Genomic DNA, 19,996 nt, shown 5'->3' with positions numbered 1-19,996 from the left:
GGATTTGAAAGTTGAAGAAGTTTAAGAGGATTTGAAAAATGTCTCCATAGACATCCCATTCAAAACAAATTTAAAAAAAGCTTAATAGTTCAAAAAGTTGAAAGATTAGAAATATGAAGTGTCCTTAACGAGCTGAACATTTTGATATTTGAACGGTTTCTGTAGCTTAAAAAATGTGGAAGGAGATAAGTAGCAAAATACGTACGGAAGAAGTTGAATAAAGAGAAACAGGATAACAATACAATGCTTAACAGCATTCCAACAATAAACTGAGAGATTGTGTTCAAAGATTAAACAAAACAATTGCTCCTTTTTCCTCTTGCTCCTTTCAATTCCCACCTGTCTGGTTTTTCATTATTGGCAGTGTGGTGTGTTTGAGCGTGAGAGCGTGAGAGCGTGATGAGGGGGTCGTAATGTTAAACCACGCCCATCGGCAGAGTCGATGACGTCACTCGATTGGACGCGCGATGGGAACTCGAGCGAGCGCTGGTGAGTTTCTCCCCAAACCAATAAAAAAAACCTCTCCGTTTCCTCTTTGTCACTTAAACAGGGAAGTAGGCAGGACTCTGTGAGTGAGAGTGTGTACCGTGAAGCCTCTGGTACGACGCTGTCAGTCCACGGTTTGACGCTAAACTGCCAACGGACCCGTGAGTAGCAGTAGATTCACTTCTATTGAGCTAACTTATAACCGTTAGTCACTGTCGCGTGTGTATAAGCTAACGTTCGTTTTAAGCTAGGTGGATGTTTTGCTAGCTGCGGAGCGGAAGTTTTTGAATTGTATCGCTTGTCAAGTCTGTCATGTTTATAACATGAGTATGTGAATCTAAAGGGATGATGACAGAGCGGTTTTTAGTTTTAGTTAGCCCAGCATGCAGTCATTACTAACGTAAATGTGGTTAAATAGCAGCATATTGTGAGGTGTTTCAGGCTGGATGTTGGTAGCTAACATGATGGGCAGCAACATGTCAGCCCTCGTTATCTTGATGTGTTACCCGAACGTATCTAGTTTAGCCCTGTAAATACAGGATTATGTGGAGGATTTGACTAATATCATTATAGTGTGTTGTGTGTCGGGCTAAATCTGGGAGCTAGTGGTAGTAGTCTAACAGGAAATACACGTGGTGTCCTTCTGAGTGTTGTTTATGTTAATACTAGGGATGATATTCATCTGTAACCTCACATGACTGTTGATTGTCCATTTTAACGCAGGTAAAGGAACACTTCACCCACTAAATTACCATTTGTGTTGGTGTTGAAATCGGTGAAAAAGTACCTACTTCCTGATTTGGTTCATTGCTGCCATGATTCACAAGGAAATCCAAGTTTATTATCTCTCAAAAATCTTGCTCCTTATCTTTTAATTGTTGGATAATGGAGGAAGTAATGGACCAATGCCAGTGTTTGTTTTCCTCTTGGCCCATTAGTAAAAGTCACATATAGCCTACTTTATGTCACAGCTGACCATTTTCAAACAATAGTGCTGTGTTTTATGGTTTTAATCTCGTTTTTATTTGTCATATGCACAACAATACATGTTACAGGGCTAGTCGATGAAAATGACAACAATGCAACAACAAAATGTAAAAAAATAAAGAAGATTGAAGATATAAAGTAGTGCAGAGGTCCTAAATATAATATAGTATATAGAGAAAATAATACTGTGGTTTCAGGTATCCATTGGTTTCTGCCGGTAACGATTATTTTCATTATTGATTAATCCAACTATTATTTTTTCTATTAATCGTTTGGTCTATAAATGTTTATTTTTGAATATTTTTCAAAATCCAGAGCTATTCCGTTTACAATCACAGAAGATAAAGGAAACCAGCAAATACCCCAAAATTACTTGAAACAATACATATCAGTCAATTCATTGACTAACCGTTGCAGCTCAATGTAAATCAATCAATATTTTTTTCTATTAAATTAATCAACTGAAAGAACAGGAGTAGTGTATTTTTAAAATATGCGAAAATGGTGAAAACAACCTAATTCTGAGAAAGTGACGTCAGCAAATTGCCTGCTTGTCTGTCCAACTGTCCGAAACCCAAAAATATAAAATTTACAATTTTATAAAACCGGAAAAGCTGCAAATCCACACATTTGTAAAGGTTAAAACCAGTGAATGTTTGGATCTTTTGCTTGAAAAAACACTTAAACAAAGATTGTAATATCAGAATTGTTGACGATTAGTTTTCTGTCTTTCATCTTGGATAATCACGTAATCATTTAAGTACCATTCAGTTAATATTAATTTAGTATGAAAATGTCGCTGACACGGTGACCAATGACAGTGCAGAATTTTCAAATCAGACTCTGCACTGCTTCACCTAAACTGCAACAATTATACAAAGCTATTACGGTTCTACCAGCCAGGAGCAAAAGTCCATTATATCACATATGACTCAACAAACTTTCTTCCATTTTTATTTTTATCAAATCATCGGCAGCACTGATGCATTCTTTTTCGGTAGACCACTGTCTGTATTTGTCTCCCCGATGTTGCTTTAACATGTAAAATAACTTTGGACAATCTTTATTTACTGGGGGGTGGTGTTTTTTTTGTCTCCTTTTTTTAGAGAAAATGAGCAAACTTCCCTTCTCTCGGTCGGAGGTGTTTGGGGAGCTGAGGAAGGAGCTCCATGAAGATAAAGAGTTCGATCAGTCCGCTCACATCTTCATCATCATGGGAGCATCGGTGAGAGCAGAGCAGGGGAGGGGACTCAAAATCTAGTCAGTGAATTATATAAATATGGTGCAACACTTGAGAAATACAATGACACGTGTGAAATGTCTTAATCACACAAAATGTACTGCGTGATTTAAAATAAATAAATTCATCTTTTAGGACCAACCAGCAGCATGTAACTGTTCTGTTACCTTTTATAATTTCGACACATTTACTGTTCAGGCCTCTTAGGCAATCATTGTTGGCCATGATTACGGATGAGTGTACTGCAATAATTGCACATGTGTGCGATTAAGGAACTGTTGAAACTGATTTCACCACACAGTCGTCCAAGCTTTCACGAGCCCGACACGGAGGCAGAAAAAACCTCAAGGTTCCTCTTTTCAATAGTGTGTAAATCATATCTTTTAAACATGGCATCTTAAAAACTCTTTTTGTGCTCATTTAAATCAAACGCACCCCTCAAATGCATCTGTTTATTGTATTTACACAGATAAGATAACTTACAATATAAAATAGTTGTATAACAACTTTCATTAGATTAAATAAAGTCAATTCAACAACTAAAAAATTTGAATTGTGTTATTTTGCAAAGAATAAGTCAACCAACTTTGTGACTTTCAATGTCACAGACATAATTAATTTCCTTTACTGCTAAAATAAATGGAATAATAAGTTGATCAATCTCAATGTGATCAGAAATGTCCTTTTCACTATTTCCTCATACTGGTCAGGTGTCGAGTTCATGAACTAAAATCATTTCAGGTATTTTTAGAACTGTTTCTTTGTTTCTCTCTTTGCATTCTTCTTCTCTACCCGACGATCTAAATGTGTCTCCTACTCATTCATTAGTTTCTCCCATTTAAAGCTTCTTTATATGGGATTCAAAGCACATCTAGTGCCTCCACACAGCGCTCAACATGGAGAGGGCTGAGCAGTTTTGTTCTGTTGGAAAAAAAAAAAAAAGCATTTGTAAATCAAGCGAAATTACAAAAGTCTCAAAAAAAAGCAATCACTTTAAATATATATATATATATATGTATGTATGTATGTATGTATGTATGTGTATATGTATGTGTATATGTATATGTATATGTATATGTATATATATATATGTGTGGATTTCTATTACATCTGATTACAAAAAAGGAAATATTTGTGAGAGCATCAACAATATATTAGTACATCTTATTTTTATATGTGGATTTTTTTTTTACACTTGTATATAATAACTATTTTTTTTTGTATATTTTTTAAAAATATTGTTTTGTAAATTATATATAAATATATATTTATTTATTTATTTCAAATAGTTGTTAATGCTTCTCAATACTCAAACCAGAACATCTAGTCAGCCTGCATATTAGATTTGCTCAGTCCTTCCTTCTCTTGCACTGTTTGCTCAGTTGGGGAATGAGTTCTTTCTTTTTTGCAGTGTCACTGACAGTCAGCTGTTTTCTTTCACTGGCACAGGAAGTGCTGGGCTGTGTGTGTAATCTCACTCTGGCCCCACTTGGTTCATAGATGCGTGTTTGTGTGTGTGTGTGTGTGTGTTTCTGCAGCTGTTTTTAAATGGCTGCACTGCGAGATACTTGCATGTTTATCATCAAGTGTTAACTTACAGTCACGCCACACTATCAAACATTTACTTACTGATACTAATTCAACGGTTATAGCGGTGCAGCTTCATGATATGAAAGGTTTGTTTAACAGGTTTGTCCTTGGCTTGTGTTGTGTTATGACTTTGTACATACCAGACCACATCAATGACCAACTTCCTAACTTAAGTGTAACATTAAAGACATTTCTGTTCAGTTCTTCTCATCAGCAATTATTTTAAACACGCAGTCTTAAACAAAGAAGCAGGGTAACACATGGAGTTGAATTTCCAGTTGAGGAAGAGATGAATAAAGTGAGATGTCAGATTGTGATTTAAGCCAACAATCTACTGTTAAAGGAACTACTTTTTGGTTAAGTTGACTTCTAATGTCCTGTCCTGTCTTCTCCTTGTATTGATTTGAGGTATGCTTCGGTTCATCTCAGATTTCCTACTTCCTCCTGTCTTACACATCTTATAGTTAAACTACTTAGCAACAGGTTCTTCAACATGATTTAATTTGGCACCAGGGACTGTCTTTTGTCTCCACACAGTCTGTTGGTGGTTGGCATTTACTCTCAGTGGGATTACTAAAGTGGCGCAATCCCTAAAATTAGACAAAGCTGCCTACTTACCTGTTGCCAGACCGTGTGACCTCTGGTGCGGCAGCAACTTGTTTCATGGAAAACAAATCACCACTCTGACAAAGTGCATTGGTTAAATAGGGTGCACAGTAAAACCAAACACAGCATCCACACCTAATGATTGTGTGTTGCGACCTAGATTTATTTGGTGAAATCATATTTGTGATTGTGTGTTTGCACCTGTAGGGGGATCTGGCTAAGAAGAAGATCTACCCAACTCTATGGTGAGCGAACCTCTGACCCCCGTGAAAAGGATGAGCCATCAATAGCAAAGCCGAGTCTGAGGAAGGAGACTCTTCTAATCTGGACGGCAGCTTCTATAGTTTGATCCATATATTGATCTGCTCTCTCCCAGGTGGTTGTTCAGAGACGGCCTCCTCCCTGAGCAGACTTATTTCGTGGGCTTTGCTCGCTCTGACCTGACAGTTGATGCCATTCGGACTTCTTGCTTGCCATACCTGAAGGTAAAACTGCACTTTTGAGATAGATCTCAAGGAGGATAGAGGAATTTAGAGCAGACAGTAGCAAAAATAATGTCCTTAGGTCCATCTGCCATTCCTCCCTCCTTTGGCCTAATCCTAAACGACGATGGACCGACAGAGATTTATCACCTTAATCTGCAGCTCCACTCAGCTTTACAGAGCTTTATAGTGAGTTTAAGTTTATGGTTTAGCTCTACGGTCCGCAACTTTACTGTTTTGGTTCACTCTCTCCGCTCTCATGGCGTCGTTTTCGGCCACAGCAGAAAAAAAGGTTTAGAAACCTAGTAATAAGTTTGCCGCTTGAATTTAGAAGGTGATGATATGTCAGTGTTGTGTTAACAGCTCTGTTCTGCTGCCCCCAAGTGGCCAAAGGAAGTCAGCCTTTTTAGACCAACATTCTTTTTAAAAACATCCTTATTTAATCCGTGGGTGTGTAAACGTTCCCACCCTCTGACCCAGGCGACGGATAAAGATGCAGACCGGTTGTCGGCCTTCTTCGGGAGGAACACGTACATCAGTGGGAAATATGCTGACGAGAGTTCCTTCTCTAAACTCGACACGCACATCACGTCTCTTCCCGGAGGACCCGAGGCAAACCGGCTCTTCTACCTGGCGCTGCCGCCCACCGTCTACCACGATGTCAGCAAGAACATCAAGCACCGCTGTATGAGCACCAAGTCAGTACACTACTTCTGCTTTGTTACACTGCAAAATGATGCCGTTAAATCAACACCGCTCTAAAAACAGAACATTACAAATAAAAATGATTTTCTCGAGGTGTACCTTTTTATAACCTGGCAATTTAGTGTATGTAGTAGTAGTTTTCCTTCATTTGTCTTCATCTCTTACTTTTATAAGTTGGTCTGATGGAGGAAACAAGTGATCCTCTACAACTTCTGTCATGTTCTTTTTGTGATCTTTGCCTCACTTTCTTTTAATTCAGATTTAAGCAGAAAACCCAATTTAAACAGTTGTGTCCCACTAATGTGTCATTGAGGTCAATCAAAGTGGACTTGACGTGTTATTTTCCCTCTCTCTGTGTGTGTAGAGGGTGGACCAGGGTGATCGTAGAGAAGCCGTTTGGACACGACCTTCAGAGCTCCGAGGAGCTGTCCACTCACCTCTCCTCGCTCTTCACTGAGGACCAAATCTACCGTATAGATCACTATCTGGGCAAGGAAATGGTGCAGAACCTCATGGTGCTCAGGTGAGACAAGCATCGTCCGATAAGAACGCTTCATTGCGTGCATTTATTTTATTTATTTATTGAATGGGATATCGTGAACATGTGTAGAGGAAGAAAGTCTCAACCCGTTGAAGATTGTTTATGCGTGTTGTCACGAACGGCAGTCTTTTCCCAAACATTACGGGTAAAGGTGGTGTTGATATTATTTATATTTACCCGTAGTGTTAATACTTAGTAGTACTTCCCTGTGTTATTTTTAGCCCATAGTATTATAATATATTATAGGATACCTACAGTACGAGATATTGAGTTTTGGGGTCCACTCTCAAGTGGAAGATGAGAGACACCAGCTCTAGATCCTTGAGCGGGTCCAAATTCTTGCACATACTATGAGCAAGAATTTCACTGACAAGTAATTCACTAGACACAGAGAGAGAGACAGAGAGACAGACGGACATAGAGAGACACAGAGAGACAGACACAGACGGACAAAGACAGAGACACAGACACAGAGACACAAACAGACACAGACACAAACAGACACAAACAGACACAGAGACACAGACACAAACAGACACAGAGACACAGACACAGAGAGACGGAGACGGGGAGAGAGACAGACAGACAGACAGAGACACAAAGAATAATGTGACGGTCATTGCAGGTTTGGGAACCGAATCTTCGGGCCGATCTGGAACAGGGACAGCTTGGCCTGTGTTGTTCTCACCTTTAAAGAGCCGTTTGGGACTCAGGGACGAGGAGGCTACTTTGATGATTTTGGCATCATCCGGTGAGTGGAGAGAAAAATAAATCCCTAAAGTTTGTCTTTGAACTTCAATATTAAAGTTGAATGCTTAAAGTTTTGTTTAGTATTTATAAATTAGGAATCTTACCTCCTTTTTAAAGTCATCTACAAATAATATAGCATGTTGATAAGAGTAATACATACTTGACTAATCTCCCTTTAAGGTACATTTCGATCAGATAAAAATGATAAACTATGGACAATCATTCATTTAAATCCATTGATAACCCTAATTATGAATGTTTATGCTTATAACTATTATTATACAAGGCAATAAGCAGAGTATAATGCATAAGTATAGTTTATAACGCATTATAGACATGGGCGTCATAGAAAGTGTTGATTTAACCAGTTTTAACACATCGGTTATCGTTTTATGACGATTATCAAAGCGATCTCCTCTCCGTCTTTTGTGTGACCACCTGTTTGTTCCCTTTGCCCCCCCCCGATCAGTGATGTCATGCAGAACCACTTGCTCCAGATGCTCTGCCTGGTGGCCATGGAGAAACCAGCTTCCACCAGCTCTGATGATGTCAGGGATGAAAAGGTACAAAATCGTCTCTCGAACACTACTGCAAATATGGAGAGATATGTTAAGTTATGTCCTGTTTCTCTTGTGTTCCTTCTCGCAGGTGAAGGTGCTGAAGTGCATCGCTCCGGTGCCCATATCTGATGTGGTGCTGGGTCAGTATGTGGGGAATCCAGAGGGGGAGGGAGATGCCAAACTGGGTTATCTCGATGATCCCACAGTTCCTAAAGGATCCACTCAGGCCACCTTCACCGCTGCTGTACTTTATGTGCACAACGAACGCTGGGATGGTAAACACACTGTGGCCTTTAAAAAAAAAAAAAAATCCCACTGATGTCTCCCGTGCTCTTTCATGAGGCTTCGGCGTTGTGTTTCGCTCCTCAGGTGTTCCTTTCATCCTTCGCTGTGGAAAAGCACTGAATGAGAGGAAAGCTGAGGTGCGGCTGCAGTTCACAGATGTCCCAGGGGACATTTTTGGAAATCAGTGTCGCAGGAATGAGCTCGTGGTGCGTGTGCAGCCCAACGAGGCCGTCTACGCCAAGATGATGAGCAAGAAGCCTGGTGTCTACTTCAGCCCTGAGGAAACTGAGCTGGACCTCACCTACAAGAGTAGATACAAGGCATGTTCAAGTTGATTTGTTTATGCAAAGAGCAAGTGATTTATATAGCGAATACAAAGAAAGTAGCTGTCTGTATCGCGTCTCTAATTTCTTAACCGAATGTTTTTTTAATTAAGAAAGAAACGATTTAAAATGTGTCTTGTTTCCAGGACGTGAAGCTTCCAGACGCTTACGAGCGTCTCATCCTGGACGTCTTCTGTGGGAGTCAGATGCACTTTGTGCGCAGGTGTGTCTTTGTTTTTCACTAGTGTTGTCTCATGTTACTACTTGTAAACTAAACCTGTCAGTAAACCTACCAGTTCTTTGCACTAGATGGCGACATAGTGCATCTTTTCTCTGCCTCAGAGAAGAAGGGAAACTGTTGTTAAAACCTTACATACAGCTATGATGTAATGTCCTCCACCGCATGCTGACTTGTTTGTCTTTGCAGTGATGAACTAAGGGAAGCATGGAGGATCTTCACACCTCTTCTTCATCACATAGACAGAGAGAAGCCCAAACCTATTTCTTACAAATATGGAAGGTAGGAAATGTTGTTCAGTATTCCTTCAATTGGAAAATGGTGTTGATTGTGATTGTTTCACTTTCTTTTGTCAGTCGGGGCCCAACAGAAGCAGACGACCTGGCAAAGAAAGTTGGATTTCGCTATGAAGGCACTTACAAATGGGTCAACCCTCACAGGTTGTGAATTGTGATGAGGAGTAGAGGTAGGATAGCAGGAGGGGGTGAGTGAGCCGTGTCTTTTTGGGGAAAGAGGAGTTTCCACTATGTGGATCCATTGCTGTAGCAGAAACAAGCTAACATTTATCAGGGATGGCAATTATTCCTTGGAACCAGTTCATCAGACATTCAAAAGATAGTGATCTATTTATGCCGTCATCATGGGCTTATACTGCACTTCTTCATACATTCACAGCAACTTTCCATGTTATATTTGAGAGGTGGGACCAATTCAGTTGGAGAGGGAACAAAAGAAATCGGTGAACAAAAAAACAAAGCTAAACAAACACAACATGTCTGATGAACTAGCTCCATGTCTGGATATCAATAGCGGAGCAACAACAAAACACTCAGCTGAGTCATGCTCAGTCATCGTAAGCGGTGTACCAAAGACGGTAACTGAACACAGCGGAGACGAGGAACAGCAGGACGGATTGTTCACCAGCTGTCACTCTTAATAACATTGTGATTGTAATACCATTATGCTTTGACTGCAGTTATTAATCACACTTAGTGGAATTTATTTTTACAACTTGCGTACTCTTTCTGCCTCCTCTTTAAGCTAGATAGACAATGTGGTTTAAAAAGGGCAATGCGGGCACTTTTCTCTTCACAGCATTCATACTGGAATAGTCTTAAGAGTCCTGATGGACAAACCAAACGAGCTCTGTCTTGTTTAGTAGCCTTCTTCTGAGCGTCATTCCCTTTTTGTTTACATGTTTTTTAGGTTAATTTAAGCTGCTGATGTTTATTCCATATTTCAAAAATATTCAGACGGCAGCGGTGTCTACCGCAGGTCAACAGTGAATGTCTATGTAATAACGTACTGGATACTGCTGTTAGGTGCACAATGTAAAGCTAGCTACATTTCCACTACTTGTAATAAATAAACTAGCTTTAGCTTCTCTGTAAACGGGTTTCATGCTCTGTGGTTTTTATTGCTTTAAGCACAATGTTGTACCTTCTTTCATTTTTATAAAGTTAACTGAGTCATGTCATGGAGATGAGCCGTCGCTGCTGGTGTCTGAGTGTTCTCCGGTGAAACCCATGAGGGGCTCAGGCCAAATAGGATGAGCGGAAGAGTCTGGAGGCAGCATTACGCACTGGCTTGCAGCCGCGCACTGCCGGAGAGGTGGTGCGTAGTGGCGCTGAGATATCGGACTCAAAATGCCAAAGTTTGGGGTGAAAGTTTAACTTAAAATGTCATTTAAAGTCAGTATTTCATAAAAATATCATGAAAAGATTTGTAGTATAGTATGTCTTAAATGTCGAAGCCATAAAAAGTATAATACACCATACAAATGTCATTGTATAGTATTGTACTATAAACATGTTCAAAAAAGTCTAAGCATAGTATATAATAAAAAGGTCATTGTACTCGTAAGATGTCATAAAGTCATTAACCTTCATAGTATCATAAAAAGTCAAAGTCCATCATGCTATAAAGTCCTAGTACAACACGTTAGAAAAATTCAGTCATTAAAAAGGCAAATATTTTCAAATAAGCCTTCCACAATTTTAACATTTTCTAAATAAGAGATGAAAGCTTTTGTTATTGGAACAATAAATGAGTTCAATTTCAGCCTTGTTTGAACTATTTTGACATGAAGCTGAGCTAGTACTGTCAAATGACCACTTCACTTGTATTCTCCTGCCACTACGATAGTTTGTTCTTTGCTTTTTTTAAATTTAAAAGTTGGCAGTATTTCTTCCAACTAAGATTCCCGCTGCAGTGATTTGTAGTTTGAGATAAATGTGTGAGGGAGTGAAAAAGGATTCAAGCGATGATTAGAATTAGTTTATTTACAGACAAAAGTTGATATAATTACCAACACACATGAGCCGCAAATCAATGAAAATCAGGCAGGGTCACAAAAACAAATGGAATATTGGACGTTAAGTAGTTAAGTCTTTGGTTTGGACCCAAAAAAAAAAAAAATCAATGGCCAAAAATACACAATCGTGCATTCTAAGGCACTGTCAGTTTTTATGTTAAAAACAGTTGTGCGATTGACAGTATGTTAATACACAGTACAAGACAGGAAACAGTGAATTATGTAAGACACCTTTAGAGCAAGCAAGGACATAATTATCTGAGGTATTACATGATTAATAACTTGATGGACAGGCTTTCACTGGACGACAACAATAACTCCTCACAGAAGGCCGTCAACAGGTCTTTGCCCAAATCTGAATGCATGATGTGGTGCCATTTGAACATCGTACAAACATGGTACTGAATGAATGGCAGTCAAACATTTTTAGAAAAATATTGTATTATGATCAATTTGATATCCAGTAAAGTCTGGATATATTCATAAGTGTTTTCAATTGGGTTGCTTTCTAAAAAACAAAACTAAAAAACTCAGGCAAAAAGTGCTGTCTGTCAATCACAAGGGAAAAGAACCCCGTCATCAATTACTACTCAAGTCATCATGCACGTGTCAGGAAATAAACGAAAGCACTTAAAAAGAAACTGAGCGTTAAGGACAAAGCGGTAAAACTACAGCTGAACATGCACGAATGTTACGCAACCTCTTTTAATAAGTGAACATTGCACTCGCTGGCTGGAGCCGCTCGGTTGCACGACAGCTGTGGAGTGACTGGTCCCCCGTCTATTTCTGACCGGTAACAGGTGAGAAAAGGTTAATGCTCTCCAGTTAAAAAGGCACTTGGTCAGTTTGTTGTTGTTGTTGTTTTTACATGTGCTCTGGGTGGTTCTGCAAACAGCTTATGAACTCTGTGACTGGATGGCCCTGAAAGCAGATCTGATACACTGCATTGAACAGAGGGAACCTGGGAGGAAGGAGGAGGCATTGTTGAGTGCATAAATACAGCTGGAATGATGTCTGATGAGATCCGGTGTGTCGTGTTGCTGCTTAACTTACTTGTCAATGAGGTTTTTGTGCTCGAGGATGAGATAGACCTCAGCTGCTGTTGCTGGTCCCTGCAGCTTCTGGCCGTTCAGCATCTCCTTCTCCAGCTCCTCGATGGACTGAGAAGAAACATGAAGGGTGGACTCGTGTTCAGTGGAAAAGGAGAGACGGTCCACACACGAGCTTTTACAAGCTTCCTCAGCTTACGTACCTCTGGACCAAAAACATTTCAGCAAGTAGCGGACTGTAAATTACCTTTTAGTACGGTACAGTGGGCTTGAATCATTTCATAATTACTTTCTATAAACGGCGAGATATTATTTGTCCTTTTCATTATTATATTAAGGTTGAAGATTGTATTTAGAAAGAGTTATGCTGGTAGAGGGAGGGAAAAAGCACAAAACTGCAGTGTCTTCACAGTAAAAGTGTGTCTTTAAAACATCGGAATAATAATAATGCCACCAGTGTTGTGAGTATTCTGTTTCATATTGTAGTTAATATTAAGTAACATTATGTATTTTTATAGTATTTTCTGAGTTATGTGTACGTAAGATAGCCATATTGCTGCATCAGCCTTATTAACTGCTATTTGGATTTGCTCGTCTAAAAATATACTTTACTGTTTGAAGTGTGAAGTGCAGAAACTTCAGTATATCAAAATATGAAACATTTTTAAACAAAGTGGGTTAAAGGTGCATTAACACGTGATTTTAAGCACCTTTCTTAAGCTCTATTGCGATAAAATGGATTTTATTATCTTTTATTTTATATTTTGAAGTTCAATATATTTACTTTATCGCACTCTATTAGAGCTCGTTATCAAGTCGACAAGGTTGTAATTCATAAATATATATATTTATTTCCTTTGTCTTTACTGTTGTGATGGAAGATTCCTAAGTTAATCGGGAGAAGAGAGTTTTGTTCACAAATCAATAATGAAGTCTTCAGAAGATTCAAAGTTGTCTTTTTCCGTTTATTCTCTTGCAAGAGGGAAGAAAGCACAACAGCTACGTATTCAGTAGACTGTGTGAATGCTTCAAAATCTGTATCACACAAGCTCCTTTATTTATACAGCAACAAGTTATTTCTCAAAAGTGCAGCACCCACGAGGGCTTGTCTGCTGCATCCAGCTGACTTTTCACAGCTTCGATACATTCAAGGTAACATGAGGTGTTTCAACCACCAGTTCTGATTACTGCTTAGTCTGCACTTTCTTTACTCCATGGAAGGAACAAGTTGTTCTTGCCACTCTGCAAGTAGTTTTGTTACTTTTCCAGTAGCCATTTTCCTTAATAGATGACACGTAAGTTTTCGAGTTCACTGAGAGTTCACATCGAGGACACAAAGCTCAAATGCATATTTTTACCATTACACTGTCAACCACTTGTGGTCGAATATTAAACCTTTTATTAAAGACATTTAAAGACAGCAGCGTGTTTATTTTAGTTTCCCTTCTTGGCTCGTTGTAGTTTGTCCACAGTGGTCGTGCACCTACAGAAGTGTGTTGTGCTCTTTTACTACTAATTTTAAATATTTATTTTATCCATTTATTCATCAGCTTTGACTGCTGAATCTGATCGTTTCTAAAAACCTGTTTTTGACTCTTCTACCCATCAGTCTAAACTTGTACCCAGTTTGCTTTTGTCCTCTTTTGTTTTTGTAGTCTGTCTTTGTCTAACTTTGTCTAAACAATATTAAAAAAAACTTTTAATTTTCCAAAAAGCGGTAAATGCATTTGCTCTAATCTAAGCGCTCACCTTCCCCGTCTTTACAAAGGCTTCTGCTACTTTGCGGTTGCGGCCGCCGTAGCAGGTTGTGATGAGGTCGGCCACACCGCAGCTCTCCAGGAAGGTTGCAGAGGACACGGGGCCGGCAGTGCAGAAAATGCGGGCGAATGCAATCATCTCCATCAGGCCTAACCGGATCACTGCTGCCTTCGTGTTGTCTCCGAAGCCCAGACCGTCACAGAAACCGGCTCCCACCGCAACGATGTTCTGAAGGACGGACGAGGAGGCAAAGTTGTACTTTTAGGCACAAGAGACGAAGACACTCCTGGATACTTTTGGACAAGACGCAGACTATCTGGAGGATCAACATTTAAATACTAAATGGACACTTGTTCCACTTGGCCAAAGTATTTTCAATGTTGCACAATAGTAATTTAGCATGATGACTCAGTGTAAGACGGGCATGAACCCCACTTCTGCTGCATGCAGCTGTGTTTCTGTAATAAAAAGCTCACCTTCAGGGCTCCACAGATTTCCACCACATCGTACTCTTCTACCACAGTGACTCGGAAGTTGGTGGTCTGCATGAGTTCCTTCAGGAGAGCCCCGTGGATTTTATTCTTACACCCTGCCAGCAGAAAAAAAAAAAAAAGAACCTGGTTATCTTTTGGTATATCTACAATATGAATTGATGTCACGACCATTTTAAATAGTTATACTTTGATTTTAGACTTTGAAGAGTCATGATCAAAACTAGACACCTTCTGATCAGTGAGTAAATATGTACTAAATATGTGATCACGTCTGTCAAAGTGATTATTATAACCAATTGTCTTTGTTTTTCTTTATTAGTCAGATTACCTCCTAATTTGACATTTGTGTATTTATTACATGAATATTAAGTAGTGAAATAGAGAGCGTTGCTCGCTTGAGGTGAGTCTTTGCTGGCTTTCGTCTGGTTCTGTGTCACTGCAGCTCGGGTGCTGCATAAAGATGAACCTTGAAGGGGGGGGGGGGGGGGGCATTGTTCGTCTGCAAGTGCTACCCACGCTGCAGTGGCAGAGTTTCACTTTGGGGGCATTACATAACCAGGCACCATCAATCCACTTGACAAGGAGCGGCTTCAACTACAGGTGCACGGTCGTTTTCTCGTCATGATTTCAACGAGCACGCAGCTGGAAGTAGACGGGTTACCGTGAAGCAAGAAAAGTAAAATTAAATTAAACTAACATTAGATTTAAAAATGTTTTTCCATAAATCAAGTACGAATAGACCCAAAATGAAGACTATAAGTGAATTATCTTTACAGCATTAGAATAAGAATGATTCTGTCACAAGCTTTTTGATCCATATCAGCGGCTGGTTACTGTAACCGTGATCATTATAAGAGGCTCCCACCGTATTTAACAATGAGCAACAGTGTAATTGTTACAGTTATTCAGCCTAGACCTTTCCTCTACTGTGCATTGGAGAAAGACGAGCCGCTCCCTGTGGGACGAGCTCCGAGGAGAGCTCAGCACACTCAGTGTCTGTGTCCTCGTCTCTCAGTCTCTCAGTCCTCAGTGCTGCTATAATGCAAAGAGTTAGTGGTTTGCAGGTTCGGATCGGTGGATTAATGCATATTTTTACAGGTTAAACAGTGAGGACTGGCTCTCACATCTATTAATTATACTTGTATGTACTCTTTAAACCACACTTCTTTGTTCACATTACAACATATTTCTCCTAGAATTGTCGCTACACATTACAAACCATTCGTCCCAGGATTTTAACTGGAGCAGACAAACTTGATTTGTTTGCTCTTTAAGCTTCCCGCTCCATTTATCACTGAGCAAATAACACACAGCAATTATATTGTTTTGTATGGAAAGAAAGGAAGTATTGTGCTGCCGTTTCACAGCATTTCACAGCACTGATATAAATATCAATCCTTTCAAACACTAAAAGCATGCAGTCATGTGGTGCGTACAAAGACGGGTAGAAAGCAAATGTCAGACTGAACAAGCCCACTCTGTCATTTACAGAGTAGGATTAAAATGACACACTTATGCTGACGACGCAGAAAGATAGAGAACACAAACCACAACAAACATACTTCCTGCTTCAAGACTAAAACCTGCTTATTGTAACTTTAAAAATGTGCATATTTGTCCTAATTAAATAATAAGCGTTTCTTTCAAAACATCCCTAAGCTGAGCAATCAAAAATATGTAGAACAGACTAACCGATGGTGGTCTCACAAAACTTCTCATCAGCAACCTCATTGGCAATGTTGGCCCCCATCAGCACACTCATGTTGATGCCAAGCTTCTCCTGGATCACATCAGAGATGAGTTTAAGTCCATCAGGCCCCTCGTCTACGCCCTGGAGGAACAGAAACACACAAGCAGTGTTTTTACATGAAGCCATACACAGAAGCTGGTATTTGGGTGAAAGATCACACTTCTCAACTGGTTTACGGCTTCAACCTGGAAGTAAACTAAGAGTCTGGTATACAACATGAAGTAGCATCGCACCACTATTTAGAGACAAAAAGGTGCAAAATTTCAAAGAGCAGAGTCCAACCTTGATGAGAGATATCCCCAGAGCATCAGTCTTTATCTTGTCCTTTATGGTGTCACACACTTTCCCAACAAACTGATGCGGGATCACAAACACCAAGATGTCTGCGTCACTGGAGGCCTCCACCAGGTCTGAGACGGCCAGCTGAGGAGGAATCGGAGGGCGATTTTGGAAGAGGTCTGACTCGTACAAATCAAATGTAACCGACATTAAAGTCTGGTGCAACAACCTGCTCTAAGAGAACATTAAGGAAACTGATACCAGAATGGTCAAATGTATAAAAAAATCTATGATGAGGTGATGATAGAGGAAGCTATTTAAAGCAACAAGAACAAACGCAGATACAAAGCATCATGTCTCTGTACACATAATACCTCATAATAATACATATTATGTTAAATGGTGACAAACCAACAGTTTCTTACCACATTTGCTGGCAGCTTGTGCCCAGGAAGGTACTTCACATTTTCATGGTCACTGTTGATTATTTCAGTCAGTTTGCGCCCGTTCACCATCTCCTCAAACACCCACATCTTTACGGTGGTGTCAAAATTTGAATTCTGAGCAGCATTGGCACCCACTATCTTGGCAATGGCAGAACCCCTGTATGGTTAATAGTTACAGGTTAGTATTTAATTTACATAAGAAAACAGAAGAGTCCAGAAGAGATCCAACACAGAGTGATTTTGCCTTTTTAAGTCTAGATGTTAATCACTTCTCAGAGTCGATAATAACACGTGACTCCTGACAATCAGGGCCCCTTGTGTGGTTTCTACTGGTTCACTTTGAACGTTGCTGCTCTTTGATCACCAGCAGGATGACCCGGCAGGCAGCACTGAAGATAAGCTGAAATCTGTGTCGACACCGCGCCAAACTGCATTGAGAACTATTCTGATTTTATGTTTTTTTACTCATGATTTTGAGGAATTCTTCTTATACTTTGGGCCAACACATGAATCTGGCATAAGAACACATAAAGAACTTTAGTTTTTTTTCCAACAATAGCTACAATCCTGAACAAACACTGTGTTTTAACTAATCAAATGAATCTGTCTGGTTGATAAACTAAAGCTATATGCCAGATTTACTAGAGAACTTAAAAAAATAATTGCTTGATTTTATATTTTACCTCTGGGACTTTGAAGTCAACAAGTTAACTTAATTATAAGACTGTTGAAGGGGCCATCTTCTGTTGGCAATAATGTAAAGACATGACCATTGTAGATTAGATGGTGACTGTAAAGTAACAAACATATTTCTACTGTAGAGCTGCTAAGGAGAAAGCGCTGACATGTTGTATTTCTGTTGCTGACTGTGTGTAAAACTCCATTGAGAACTCTGATTGTATGTTCGTTTACCCAACAGTAATGTTACTATAGTAAGAGACGCATTCATTTGGCATAAAAAACAATACATAAAGCATAAATGAGCTTTAAACAGTGTGTATAAAAACAAGTTTTAACTCAAACAATTAAAGTGTTTGGTTCATGAACTAAAGCTATATGCCGAATTTACCAGAGGACTAAAGTATTCAGTCATGGCTTGTTATTACATTTGTATGATTTTGAAGTAGACAAGGTTGACACTGTTGAACGGGGTTCGGCTTCACAAAGAGAAGACATTGACGGGAGGAATGTGATGCATATTGCAGCAGAACAACAATAACACTTTCATACTGTAGTGGCGCTTTAAGCAGAGTGAGCTCACGTGTTGTATGTCCGTTGCAGACACATGTCATGATTAACGTTAATCATGACATGTGGTCAGTTTTCTGTCTACTCAGCCGGTTTCCTATGAACATAATCAATGATATAAAACGGGCAAATGTTGCAGCTAACGTTGATTAAATGCAACACAGTAGTTAATGCAACAACGTATCTCACTGTATCATAAGAAAAGCGGCTGATTGCTAGTTAACGGTAGCTATCTGGCTGGCCGGCTGGGTGCCCAGTGATGCTAAGCGGGCTAGCAACGGCTCACCCGGGTTAAACATGCAACGCATTTTAAAAGTTGGACAACGCTATCAACTTGCCAGTTCCCGGAGCCAATGATGCAGACTTTCTTCGGCGCTGACATTGTGTAGCGGTAGAGTTAACCCGATGGATAGCAGGATGACACTGTATGCGGCTGTGAACCTGCAGTGGAGTTACGCAACACGCAACAGCACGCCTGCTTTTCATTGGTTCATCCGAGGGGAGACGATGACCCGCCCTCTAAAGGTCTGGTCACTCATTCATCCAGCTGATTAGAGGTCAGTAGGCTTAAAGTAATGCGGACTAAAGTCCCCATGTGAACAATGGCTACTGCATGAACTATAATACATTGATATAGTCACATTAAACTGCTTAATGTTGTAGAAAGTTGTTAAAAGCTGAGAATGCACCACAGTATATTTAGCAGAACATCCTTCTTTGTTATGTTATGCTTAAATAAAACACTGTGGCCTTGACTTGTGTACTACTAAGCCTTTCTATTATATGCATTCTTGCTTTTCTCTCTCACAGGAGCTTGTGTTGAGTTGTCACGGTGCAGAACAGAGCCGGCACATTGAGAAGAATTGTTTGGTCTGGAGGACTCTCACACAAAAGGGGAAGTTGTTGCATAAGAGTTGGAGCTAACAGAAGAGTAGGAAGTTACAAAACTCCTGATTCATCATGTCTGGTTTCTACGAACAAAATCCAACTTACTTTATTGAGTTTTCATGATTATATACAGTATATCTGCACCACTTGTACAAACAGTATCATGAAGTCAAATATTGCAATAATCTTTCCTTATGTCTTTATATTTACCTCTAGTTAAAAACTTACTGACTGTTTTTATTTGTGGTTCAACCTTCACTTTCCTTGATTACATCAGTGACTTCTGAATATATTAATGAATTAATACGCTCTAAAAAAGGCCACAGTCACTGTGCCATCTGGCTGCAGTATTTTGAAGCTAAATGCTAACGTCAACATGCCAACAATGCTGTTTATGTTTAGCAGGTATAATGTTTACCATGTGCAGCATTTAGTTAGTGTGTTAACATGCTAACAGTTGCTATACAGCACTCAACACAAAGTACAACTGAGGCTGAAGGGAATGTCGTTAGATTTAGTTATTCATACTTCACAAATTGCAATTTTGACCCGATGATGGCGCTTTATAAAAGGTAAAGGGATCACCAAAGTAATTCAAATTCATCTTTAGGGGAACATGAATGTGTGAACAAAATGTATAATCCTTCCAAAACTTGTTTTTTTACTCAAATCCACAAATGTCAACCTCATGGTGGCGCTAGAGGACAAGTCAGAGGATCACCAAAGTAACCACAGTACATCATCTGGGAACCATGAATGTCTGAACAAACTCTGATGGATCTTGATCAGAATGAACAGAAAATATGTACAGAAAATTCTATCCACTGAAAAGAAACACATAGCATTTAATCTTTAATATAACAACTGCTTCAAGGCCATTGCATTTTATACATCACCAGACTAAAATAATCAATCTTTAATACTCGGACTTGTATTGAGATGCATGACCTCATGCAGTGGCCGCTTGACAACAACAA

At 39.5% G+C, this 19,996-nt stretch overlaps 2 protein-coding genes across 3 annotated transcripts; one reads left to right on the top strand and one right to left on the bottom strand.

Annotated features, from left to right (window-relative positions):
* The first annotated feature begins 418 nt into the window (after positions 1-418).
* g6pd (glucose-6-phosphate dehydrogenase) lies at positions 419-10,189 on the top strand. 2 transcript variants are annotated; one of them, XM_076099755.1, is made up of 13 exons: positions 419-489; positions 2,580-2,698; positions 5,117-5,154; positions 5,286-5,394; positions 5,872-6,089; positions 6,461-6,619; positions 7,263-7,388; positions 7,857-7,950; positions 8,036-8,222; positions 8,317-8,552; positions 8,702-8,778; positions 8,983-9,075; positions 9,150-10,189. In XM_076099755.1, exons 1-13 carry the CDS (start codon positions 468-470, stop codon positions 9,238-9,240), a joined length of 1,569 nt encoding a protein of 522 aa, XP_075955870.1. In that variant the 5' UTR covers positions 419-467; the 3' UTR covers positions 9,241-10,189. The 2 variants fall into 2 exon arrangements, with proteins under 2 accessions (XP_075955870.1, XP_075955871.1); XM_076099756.1 differs by lacking the exon at positions 419-489 and adding an exon at positions 513-647.
* A 674-nt stretch (positions 10,190-10,863) lies between these two features.
* On the bottom strand, positions 10,864-18,589 carry LOC142957962 (glycerol-3-phosphate dehydrogenase [NAD(+)], cytoplasmic). Its single transcript, XM_076099757.1, has 8 exons — positions 18,470-18,589; positions 16,863-17,040; positions 16,441-16,581; positions 16,101-16,239; positions 14,391-14,503; positions 13,906-14,142; positions 12,161-12,267; positions 10,864-12,068 (listed from the first exon to the last, which is right to left on the bottom strand). Exons 1-8 carry the CDS (start codon positions 18,511-18,513, stop codon positions 11,972-11,974), a joined length of 1,056 nt encoding a protein of 351 aa, XP_075955872.1. The 5' UTR covers positions 18,514-18,589; the 3' UTR covers positions 10,864-11,971.
* Positions 18,590-19,996: the final 1,407 nt, after the last annotated feature.

The sequence above is a fragment of the Anarhichas minor genome, unplaced genomic scaffold (assembly GCF_050575085.1).
Source record: "Anarhichas minor isolate MPS153535 unplaced genomic scaffold, ASM5057508v1 ptg000003l, whole genome shotgun sequence".
Classification (NCBI taxonomy): domain Eukaryota; kingdom Metazoa; phylum Chordata; class Actinopteri; order Perciformes; family Anarhichadidae; genus Anarhichas; species Anarhichas minor.
The sequence above is the reverse complement of the archived record's forward strand: the minus strand, read 5'-3'. Positions and strand labels throughout refer to the sequence as shown.